Source organism: Cyprinus carpio, chromosome B15 (genome assembly GCF_018340385.1).
Source record: "Cyprinus carpio isolate SPL01 chromosome B15, ASM1834038v1, whole genome shotgun sequence".
NCBI classification, from domain to species: Eukaryota; Metazoa; Chordata; class Actinopteri; order Cypriniformes; family Cyprinidae; genus Cyprinus; species Cyprinus carpio.
Genome location: NC_056611.1, coordinates 12,690,066 through 12,701,246, shown reverse-complemented (window position 1 = coordinate 12,701,246; position 11,181 = coordinate 12,690,066). Strand labels below are relative to the sequence as shown.

The window sequence follows — 11,181 nt, the reverse complement described above, 5'->3', positions numbered from 1 at the left end:
TATAATAAAGGCTTGACATACCCTTTCCTTCCTTATCCATACTAATTACCCATCTATATAAAATATCTGTATTGTTTTAGACGTCACTATCCGATCTATTTGACGTCGCGGATGTAGCTACTCCATTAAGCGCCCCTCAGCCTGTTTCCCCAGATTCCTCCGCGGAGGGTAAAGCGCGCTTGAAGAGGAAGCGACCCGCGCTTCTCCAGAGGAAACACGTTCTCGTCGTGCGCGTGCAAACTGTGCTTCAGACAATAGTAAGTCTCTTTGTTTTGTATCCGAGTGCTGTTGCGGTTTGTTTAACGTATTTCGCAAGTTAAACATACAGATGTTATATCAGGCTCAAAAAAAAATGTATGTTGTGTCTGTGCTCAGCAGGAAAGCTAAGGTTTATGAGTGAAGAGATGTCTGGTGGTGTGGTCCGCGGGCCTGCTGGAAACAATGACTGCCGCATCTATGTGGGGAATCTGCCCCCTGATATCCGCACCAAAGATGTCGAAGATGTGTTTTATAAATACGGAGCCATTCGAGACATCGATCTGAAAAACCGACGAGGCGGTCCTCCATTCGCCTTTGTCGAGTTTGAAGACCCGAGGTGGGTACAACTGAACCTTGAGCCTTTAGCTTAAATGCTAACGTTAACGTTAGTCTGTTTGTTTCAACGTTGCTGGTTTCACTGCTTAAATTATGAATTTTTTAAAATACCTGTTTTTTGACAACTGTATTTTGCAATCTATATATAAGCAAGTGTGTTTTTGTAAATAAGCTTTTTACTTTTGCTTTCAGTGCTAACATGCTAATCGGCTTAGCCGCGCTCACCATGTTTCCAGCGCTTCGTTTGTTTATATTAACTAATGTTTTTAGTCAGTGAGTGCAGGTTTTGCAACTTAGTTGTTTATTTTGACCTAATGTTTGTTAGTGCATTTTAACTTCCATTTAGGAATTAAAGCCTGCCTTAGGCTTGGATATGGAAATTAGCTTTGTAACTAGACAAATTACTTCTTGCACTTAACTTCAGATTATTGTAGTCAACATTTGAAGTGGATCTAAACCTTTCAAAGTTGTTCTAAAACCAAAATTTTCTTAGGACAACTAATTTTTTTTTTTTGATCCACTTCAAATGTTGAGTCACTTAACTAGCTGGTTATATTAGTTGCTATTTGTGGTTTAACTCTTTGCGACCTCTAGCCACACTGACTGGTTTTTCATGCCAGATTGGTATTTACATGCTTTCCTGCTCTGTTTCCTTTAGAGATGCAGAGGACGCTGTCTATGCCCGTGATGGGTATGACTATGATGGCTATCGTCTTCGAGTGGAGTTCCCCAGGAGCGGGAGAGGAGGTTTTGGGGGCGGAGGTGGAGGTGGTGGTGGTGGTGGAGGAGGTGGTGGGGCTCCTAGGGGTAGATATGGACCCCCCTCCAGACGTTCAGAGAATCGAGTAATCGTATCAGGTACTGCACATCACAGCTTCAGCTAATTTAAGAACCTTTTGAAGTTGTATTGATTGTTGGATTTGATTGCAGGGCTTCCACCGAGCGGGAGCTGGCAGGATCTGAAGGATCACATGCGTGAAGCAGGTGATGTATGTTACGCTGATGTTTTCCGAGATGGAACTGGTGTGGTGGAGTTTGTTCGCAAAGAGGACATGACCTACGCCGTTCGCAAACTGGATAACACAAAATTCCGGTCTCATGAGGTAGGTTTGAGATTTTAATCTGTATTTTTGGATATGCTTAGCATTGGAATATTCCTAAGGTAAGCAAATCCTAATGTTGTGCTAAGACGTTCTGTTTAAAGTGAGTTTGTCTTAGTGAAAATATATTGACTTGGCAATTTAGCCAATTAATTGGCATAAATAGCTACATCTTGGAACTATGAATTACAGGGAAAAATCAATTTCTCTGCAGTCATATGTTAAGTATGTATTGTTAATCATTTTCTTTTTAATATTAACCTTGTTATTGTGAAAACGATGCCCAGATTTTTAACTTGTCTAATCGCCTGCTTTGTAAGAAAGCAGTAGCTATATACACATGTTCTACAAACTTTTTTTTTTTTGTGCTAATGAGAAAATTTGTGCAAAAAGGTAAGAATAAAGTAAAATTAGTTACTGGCTAATTAATTGTATTGTCAAAATCCAGTATTGGCTGACCCTTCCTTGTGAATACCAAAGCTAAACCTTGTCAAACTGGAGGTCTTGTGTAGTCAGGTTGAATAATATAAAATACTGGTGTACAACCAAAGAGCAATGTTTCATTGCAGGAAGTCTGGTAAGTATAGTGACCATGTTAGCTACACTTGCTCAATGGAAAGTTCTGTCTCTGCCAGGGCGAAACTGCGTACATCCGTGTGAAGGTGGACGGTCCCCGCAGTCCGAGCTATGGAAGATCAAGGTCAAGGAGCCGCAGTCGCAGCAGGAGTCGCAGCCGCAGCAACAACCGTAGCCGAAGCTACTCCCCTCGCCGCAGCCGAGGATCACCGCAGTACTCCCCGCGCCATAGCCGTTCCCGCTCTCGCTCCTAAACTTGCCCTCTAGGAGCCCTTGAACCATTTGTTTTTAGTCTTTACACAAACCCCATGTTTTAATTCCACCCTTGTTTCATGAGACAATGATCATCTTATGAATGTCTTTGTTTTGTTTTGTTTTTTCTCTCCCTGCATTGGTTATTTTTAAACATGCATTTTTAACCAACTTTGATTTCTTTTGCCCATGACTTTTTTTTTTTCTTTTTTTTTTTTAATCCAAAGTGGAAGTCTCTTTCATAGACCAAACAAAGGGTTATGTAATGGCTCCCAATATTTTTGTAAATGCCATGTATGAAAGTTATTCATGGGATAGTGGGTTTCTCAATTGTTTTATGCTGTCTTCCTCTAGATGTGACACAGAACCGATGCTTTGTAATAAAGGGTTGCTAAATCTAATGTTGCGTAAAAGGGTAAATTTGAACTCTAGAACAAACGTCTATTGCATCCAAAAAAAAAAAACTTGTTGGCCCTTAGGGCATGATTTGAGTAACTGAACCGATTTTAGATAAATTTTAAATGAGGTGGTATCTTTAGTTGCGTTGTAGAGATGTACTGGTCAAACGTCGAGTTGGGTTTTTGTGTCCAAAGACAGATTGCAGCTTTCATGTTTTTCTCAACATGTTTGATTCAGTCTTAGTGTTAGGTTCTTAGTTTTAATAGTCTGTCTTGGCCTTAATGCTGTATGCATGCATCAAAGAAGGCAGGTCTGAGTGGATTTGATTCTAACTCTTTGCCTCCTTTGTTTTGATTTTGCTGGTATCTTAAGGTTTGGATTGGAGGAGAGGCTCAGTGGATGCCGGATCACTGGGATCAGTACATAATGAAGATAGGATAGGGAATGCTGGATACATGGAACAGGATCAATTGCTCCCAGGATCATAGGATTTTTAAGGCCGCAATTCAAAAGTATTTCCCTACCCCCCCCTTTATTTTCTCTATACCTCAGTGGAAAATGTAGACCTTTTGGCCCTTCTCTCTTTTTTTTTAACACATTGGCGGAGCAGATGCTGGAGCAGTCTTTGGGGATGGAATCGACAGGAACAGTATGGTAAACTGAGTGCTTTTGGGATGGGGAGGGGTTTACTCAGGCATTTTTAGATTTACACTGTCCCAATGTTGGACGGTAGATGCTTTGACATCGCTAGCATTTTTTCTTTTAGTGAACAGTTTTTGCCTAAATAAAGGTTTCATTGGTACAAAAGAAGTGTGTTCCTTTGCTTTTTTTTTTTTTTTAAAAAATGCTTTTGAATTGTTGAATGTTGTGAAATTATGACTCTTATGGACAGTTCTCCTAAAATTGTAAATTATTTACTCCGTCATAGCATTTTAAGCTTGTTTGACTGGAACAAAATATTTTGAATGTTTCACCTGTTTTTGTCCATACAATGTTGCACACGTGCACATTTTTCAAAATTGTAAGAAAGTTGTGCAGTTTTGGAAAGACATGAAGGTTGAGTAAATGATGACTGCTATTTATGTTTATTAATTTATATTGTACTTAAGCTACACATTTTATCATGTGATACATTATTTGGGAATCGAACACATTGCTTTATTAACCCCATGCTCAGCTATTAGAGTTACAGGACTATTGCTAATAAAAATAATTTAGCTGTCCCTTTAATTTTGGATGCCGCCTAAAAGTTGAATTCTACATTAATGTGCTTAGCAGTGTTGCTTAGTAACTGAAACCCGTCTTCTGTTAGGATAATTATATTAGAAAGAAGTTTATTGCAGTAGATATGTCGGTTCTTTATAGTAAATGAAAAAATACAATGCTACAAATCAGTGTATCATTTGTAGCGTTGCACGTGTTTGGATTCCCGACTCTCAGAAGAGGGACTCGTTTGAACCGGTTCTTTTTGTGACTGAACCTGAATCATTTACTTAACTACAATACAACGTTTAATCAAGTTCATTGATATGAACTAGTACTGTTATGAGAAACACTGGTTGTCACGATAACGTGTAAAGATACACCTTTCTGAGTTTCTTTGCAATGAGTGGTAGTTTATAAACGACAGCAATTTGAGTTATTAATTTTTGGATAGCACTTATGCCGCCTTTAAAATTATGTAAGCGCACCTTTTGCACAATTGTATTAAATATATGCCTGCATTCTAATTCTGTTGAAACCTGAAATAATCTCATTATTTGATAGCACACTGTTAAATCCAATTAATTGCATTTTTCCACATTTTTATAAAATTCTAAGAAAATCGTCGAGGAACCGTAATTGTTGCCAGATTCAGTACATTTCTAGTTGCATTACACTGCGTGGGACCGAGCATGAGAGGAACAACAGATTAATACCCTTGCAATAAGTGTCCTTCACAAATTGTGAAGTGTTTTCATTGTGAAGGTCCACCGAGCTATTTTCTGGCCCACACAGTCCTGCAGCTTATACCCAAACAAGCACATTTCCCTCTGGTCTCCGGTTAAAGATGCATTGTGGGATGAAATAAGATGCTGGCAGAGGGGCGCAGGGAGCGGCTGGTGTGCAGCCAATGGCGAGCGCTGTGTAGGACGGCATTGTGGAGAGCCAGGGATTTCAGCGCGGGCAGCCGGGCACCAGTCGGCGTTTGATGTGATCCTTATGTTCCTCTCATAGCGTTAAAGGGACATCCGAAACGACGACAGCTCGTACGGCGACTTTTCACTCGCAAATTTCTCTTGCCAAATATTGCTGACAGGTGAGTTGAATAGTTTGCCATCTCGAGTGATGATCTTGCATGCATTTTGAGCCTGATGCTTGTGTTTTAGACATATAATGGCGATTTTTTTTTTGTTTTGTTTTTGCAATCGCTTCAGTAAAGCAAAGCGTGTATTTGACGTTGAAATTCAGAAGCTACAGCGAGAACGCCGCGTGCACCTGAGTTTCATTGATTTGCTGGAAGGAACATCAAACGCGCACGCTGTGAATGGAGGAGGTGTGACGTAGCATTCCTCCATACCGTCTATGATCCATGGAGACTTGATAGATGAATCCAGATCTTAATCAGTTGACTGCCACCATATAATTGAGTTGAACTGCTAAATCAACGGTGTGTGAAGTGCTGATATCAGCTGTGTATGATCTATTAGTTAGTGGTTTTCTGTACTAGTTTGCCTTTGGGCCATATGAATCCCAGTATTAATACTGCTGGGTAACTATCTTAAAGTACTGGATTTTACATATATATTTTTTTAATTTTAGCTCTATTTGACTTGGTTTTACTGTCTCAGGTTTAAAAGAATGCAAATATGGACTTTATTGACTAACTTAGCTGAATTTAAGTACATTTATACTGGATTTAATTCCAAAAAAAAATAATAATTTTAGTGAATTTTAACTTGATTTCATGGGCCTAACTTTAGTGGTATGCATATATGGCCTTTATTGAGTACCTGTATATGGCAGTGCAGTCAATGTTTATGCATGTGCTCAGCAAACAAATTTATGTTGTGCAATGTCCATGTACCCCCAAATATTGGTGTTGCTAGTTTGAAGTACTTTTAGTTTAGATTTTACTTCCAAAAATTGTAATTTTGAGCACAATGACACTTGGTTTTATGGGCTCAGTGTTAACAGTATACAAACATGATCTGTTGACTAGCTGCAAATGATAGTGCTGTCTATGTATGCATTTGGACCATCTGTATCCCAGTATTGGTGTTGCTAGTTACCTAAAGTACTTTTATACTGGATTAAACGCCAAAAATTTGTAATCCAAGCACGGTTCGATTTTGTTTAATGGACCCAGCGTTAATGTGGCCTTAATTGCCTAGTGGTAAATGTTAATGCTGTTTATGAATATGCATTTGGGCCGTATGTATCCCAGTACTGGTAATCGCTAGTTAACAAAAGTACATCTATACTTGATTTAACTCCAATTTTTTTTTAATTTGACCACTATTTGACAAGGTTCTCTGAGTCTATATTCAGATATGGCCTTTATTGATTAGTTGTGAATTTGCTTTCTATGCATTTGGTCTACAGTAGTCAACACTTGAAGTGGATCAGAAAAGTTCATCAAAGTTGTCCTGAGACAAGAACGCATTTTGGTTTTAGGACTACTTTGATGAAAGGTTTTGATCCACTTCAAATTTTGACTAGTGTATATATCTATCCCAGTATTGGTATTGCTAGTTAAAGTACTTTTATACTAGATTTCTCTTCAAAGAGTGTCAATTGAGAACAGTTTGAGTTGGTTTTCTGGGTCCAGCATTAGTAGTATGCAAATACGGCCTTTATTGACTAGCTTCAAATGCTAGTACTGGACAGAAAGACCTGCTTGGTTCTCATGAAAGTATCTAGTGTCATTTGAATTGCCTTAACAAATCAGATCCTCTCTGTTGATGGCATTCTGTCAGGAATTTGCCTGGCATTGTCAGGGAAGAAGCACCCGTGAAAGGCCCCACTGTTTGACTCTCAATGGACACTGATCTTTGTTCGTTTCTACATTTTCAGGAACCATGACCGACAGGAAGGCTGTGATCAAGAACGCTGACATGTCTGAAGACATGCAGCAGGACGCAGTGGACTGTGCCACACAGGCCATGGAGAAATACAACATCGAGAAGGACATTGCCGCATACATCAAAAAGGTGAGTCGCGCCGAGATTTGAGCCGTACTGTTATTTTAGACTCCTAACTTGTATTTTTGTCACGCTTGCATTTTCTCCCATGCTTAAACCACGTTGTCTCATGTTACAGGAGTTCGATAAGAAATACAATCCTACGTGGCATTGCATTGTGGGAAGGAACTTCGGCAGCTACGTGACCCATGAGACGAAACACTTCATCTACTTCTACTTGGGCCAGGTGGCCATTCTCCTCTTCAAGTCTGGCTGAGTCCAGGCCAAACCAGACCGTAGAATGTATCTCCAATGAAGACTGTGATGCACTGGTGGCTGATGTCATCAATGAATATTAAACAAGACCATACCATGACTATGCTGGCTGTGCACAACTGCATGGATCATGTCCCATACTACTTGTGTACATGTTGCAGTTAAATTGCTTTTCATTAGAGGCCCAAGTTTTTGTTAATGGTCCTTGCAGGTTTTTCCTAGCGCATATGTTGTAAAAATAAAAAAACGGGGGGGGTGGGTGATATGTATATATAATAAAGAAAGTCAGAAAATGTGAAGCATTGACCAGCACTGTAAATGTCTGCTATAAATGGATATATTTTTGGTGACTTAGTGCTGTAATACATTGAAAGCCATGCACTGTATGTCATTTTTGGGGTATTTGGGTGACGGATAGAAGCACGTTTGGTTGTACGGTTTGATTTAAAGCATTCTGTTGTTATAGAAAGAGTGTTTGTATCTGAATACCTCTGCAGTAAATGTATATTTTCTTTTAATTTCAAAATATACAACGAACTCATACTAACTCCAATTTGAAATGTCTAAATATACAACGGACTAGATGTAATTGAAGTGCACATATAATAAAGTTTAAAAGCAAAAACGCATAATATGTAACTCATACTAACTCCATCAAGCTAGGCTTCTAATGTAATCTGCAGAACAGGTTTCTGAGTGTAAGTAGTTAAGGTTTGATGATCGCACAGCAAATGTCTTTGTCGTCTTCCGGTCTTCGCTGTTCCAGATGAGTAGAATTAATTTGCATGTGTCTGTTTTTGCCTTATTTTTACAGTTCTGATCCGTGCACAATCATATGACTGTATAGTTTGCACATAAGCCCACTCAGGTACCGCCCATGACAACAGCGGCCTGTCAGATTCATTAAAATGTGTGACTGAAAGATTGTGTGTTCGTTCATTCCGTATATCTCTCATGTGGGCCTGGATTGATGTTCTGCCAAGGCCTACAGCAGCCATTAACAGCGTCTTGTCTGTTACTTCAGCGCCTAAACACTAGAGGGCCGCCTCTCATCGCGCGACGCTCTGCGGCCTACCGTCTCTGAATGTAAACCTTGGTTTACGATAGTGAGCGACGCAGGGTCGATATTTTAATACAACTGCTGTTGTTTAAAAGCTTATGAGGGAGTTTAACTTTTAAGAACCTGCTGGTGAGATCTTAATCCAGTCTTAAACACACGTATGGCTCTAACGAGTTCACATTTGGTTTAATAAAACAGATTGTGTGTAGAACATGTTAAACTTTGGAAAGATTGCCAGTAGAAACTCTAAACGCTGTTTTAATGACAAAAACTTGTAAGATAGATAGCATCTTAAAGCTGGTTAAACGGTATGTTGTATTTAACTGTATCCCAGCAACGTTTGTTTCCCAGAACGCACGTTCCCATGAACAGACGTTCTAACGTTCTCTGCTGTTTGGCTAGGAAAGTTTTCTTTATGTAAATAGAACGTTCCCCTAGTGTTCCCAGAGTGTTCTTATTTGGTTCCCCAAAAATAACCAAATGGGAACGTTAGGGATGTCTAATCAGACGATGCATTTTGAAATGTTGGTTTTGAATTGGTAAAATAACAGTATGTTGTTGGCTTTGTCAACTTAATCAGTGGCATCTTTATTTTCATAATTGTATCCATATGGATCATAAGATTCCTTCATCGCAACAACAAGGCAAAGCTAAATTATTTTTATCGCTTGATATCCACCTCATTTTGAAATACAAGTGAGTCATTTTCTTTGAATATTAGCCATAAAAACAACAAAGTGCGGTAAACGCTAAAACTATTATGGTACAAGCCAGTGACGACTATATAATTTTATATATATATATATATATATATATATATATATATATATATATATATATATATATATATATATATATATTAAGCGATGATAACGAAAGCTTCAAATATTTAAGTTACAACTGGCTGCACCCACTCTTATTTTAAATAAGAGGATGTCATATGATTCATTGACATAACGATACTTAACTTGTCATGTTGGTAGGCTAACATCTGCATGTTGTTCTGAGAGTGCTTTGCTGGTAAGGTATTTTGTTATTTTTGCACTGGTCCTGAGCAGATTTGGTGTGGCACATTTAACCGGTTGAAGATAATCATGTGAATTCAGATACCAATCACACCTGAGGAGCTCAAGAGTCGGTTTCTTTTACAGCCCTTTATATGTGATAAGATGTGCTGGAGCGTGGCTCTTTGTTTTTCTCTACATTCTGATTTTATGGCTTTGGCAGTGTTGCAAGTTTATTCCTAGCCGGGTAAAGTGCTTTGGAAGGGCATGTCTTTGGTACCAGGTTGTTGTATCTGCTAAGGCAATATTTCATTGCCATTAAAGTGAAATAACTTAAACACAGGGGCTTGATAAAAATGCTAATTTCAGAAGAAAATTTCAGATGGCTTTTAGAGGGTTTTGCATCTGAGCTCTTCATATATATATATATATATATATATATATATATATATATATATATACATACATACATATTTGGCTCATATAATTTAAAAAGAGAACAGACATACTGTAATATGATGATGTGGTTTTATCCTATATTGTTTTTTTTTTCCCACCGAAGGGGTGAAAGTTCTGCCCCATGCCGGAAAAGTCCCATTTTCTAATATCCAGTATTGAAAACCACAAAGGAAGTGAAGGGGTTGGAAGATGTCTCTTTTAATAAAATTCCCCATGGTCCTTATCAAGATCACATAGTTTTCATGGTGATGTCAAGAAGGACCTGTGATATTTGTAGGCTAGAAAGGATAAGACAGACAGGATTTCCCCAGGAAAGTTAATGATTTCCTCACTTCTTTTATTAAAAGGGGCTAATTATGCTGTTTGAGGCAGAAGAGAAAGTGAATAAGATCATCATACAGACAGTCAGAATTATCACATAGTTTGTATTTATTTATTTATTTATTTTTAAAAGTGTCAAATAGCATGACATCTTTTTTTTCTTTTAAAAACATTTTTGAAAATCTGTCATACTCAAAAGCAGCATTTATTTTATCAGAAATACAATTAAGACAGTAATATTGTAATAAGACAGTAATCATTGTTTTCTTTTTTAAAATGTAATTTATTCTTGTGATGCGAAGCTGAATTTTCAGCATCATTAAGTCTTCAGTGTGACATAATCCTTCAGAAATCATTCGAATGTCCTGATTTGCTGCTCAAGAAACACTATCAGTGTATCAGTGTTGAAAACAGTTATGCTGCTTATTATTTTTGTGTATTTTATTGTATTTTTGATGCATTTTGAGAATTGTTTTTTAAAATGTAAAATAGAAAGTTAAAAAGAATAGCTTTTATTTGAAACAAAATCTAGCTTTATTTAGATTAAAAGACACATTCATGAACTCCTTAAGATGCTCTTTCCATTTTGGATCATTTGTCCCTGTTCTTCAAAGTTTGTCCTTGCACAAGGGAAATTTAGACGATTAGCTTCTTAACGTCATGCCCAATCTACCTTTGTGCCCCCAAGAGCAGTTTGTTCTAATAGCTTTGCTCTAAATTGAGTGGCAGCCATGAGGCCTAACAAAGCAATGCAGGAAATGTCTGAGGCAGTCAGGCTGAACACTTACACACCGGACCTGTAAACGCCACTAAACAGAGGAGAGATCCTCTTATACCCATAATGCAACATATTATGTTTTTCAATTTTGTTAATAGTTATTTGGTCCCATTTTGTGGTTCATGTTGAGAGCTGAAGTTCATTTCACATGATTTTTCCTCATTTTCACTCCACATTCCAAAGTAATGAGACTCATTTA

General features: G+C 38.1%; 2 protein-coding genes across 4 annotated transcripts; both read left to right on the top strand.

Annotated features, from left to right (window-relative positions):
• Positions 1–38: 38 nt before the first annotated feature.
• Positions 39–3,728, top strand: LOC109104219 (serine/arginine-rich splicing factor 1A-like). Of its 2 annotated transcripts, none has more exons than XM_042739272.1 (5): positions 39–257; positions 379–595; positions 1,253–1,452; positions 1,525–1,697; positions 2,330–3,728. In XM_042739272.1, the coding sequence occupies exons 2-5, from the start codon at positions 393–395 to the stop codon at positions 2,522–2,524; spliced, it is 771 nt and encodes a 256-aa protein (XP_042595206.1). In that variant the 5' UTR covers positions 39–257; positions 379–392; the 3' UTR covers positions 2,525–3,728. The 2 variants fall into 2 exon arrangements, with proteins under 2 accessions (XP_042595206.1, XP_042595205.1); XM_042739271.1 differs by having other exon boundaries at positions 40–257; positions 376–595.
• A 1,310-nt stretch (positions 3,729–5,038) lies between these two features.
• dynll2a (dynein, light chain, LC8-type 2a) lies at positions 5,039–7,710 on the top strand. Of its 2 annotated transcripts, XM_042739273.1 has the most exons (4): positions 5,039–5,220; positions 5,339–5,571; positions 6,978–7,114; positions 7,224–7,710. In XM_042739273.1, the coding sequence occupies exons 3-4, from the start codon at positions 6,983–6,985 to the stop codon at positions 7,359–7,361; spliced, it is 270 nt and encodes an 89-aa protein (XP_042595207.1). In that variant the 5' UTR covers positions 5,039–5,220; positions 5,339–5,571; positions 6,978–6,982; the 3' UTR covers positions 7,362–7,710. The 2 variants fall into 2 exon arrangements, with proteins under 2 accessions (XP_042595207.1, XP_018972637.1); XM_019117092.2 differs by lacking the exon at positions 5,339–5,571 and having other exon boundaries at positions 5,049–5,220.
• Positions 7,711–11,181: the final 3,471 nt, after the last annotated feature.

Excerpts from the sequence above, each read along its gene's own strand:
- LOC109104219 (XM_042739272.1), top strand. The coding sequence starts at position 393 with ATGAGTGAAGAGATGTCTGGTGGTGTGGTCCGCGGGCCTGCTGGAAAC. Across the intron at positions 596-1,252 it reads GTCGAGTTTGAAGACCCGAG|AGATGCAGAGGACGCTGTCT; the intron begins GTGGGTACAACT and ends TGTTTCCTTTAG. Across the intron at positions 1,698-2,329 it reads CAAAATTCCGGTCTCATGAG|GGCGAAACTGCGTACATCCG; the intron begins GTAGGTTTGAGA and ends TGTCTCTGCCAG.
- dynll2a (XM_042739273.1), top strand. The coding sequence starts at position 6,983 with ATGACCGACAGGAAGGCTGTGATCAAGAACGCTGACATGTCTGAAGAC. Across the intron at positions 7,115-7,223 it reads TTGCCGCATACATCAAAAAG|GAGTTCGATAAGAAATACAA; the intron begins GTGAGTCGCGCC and ends CTCATGTTACAG.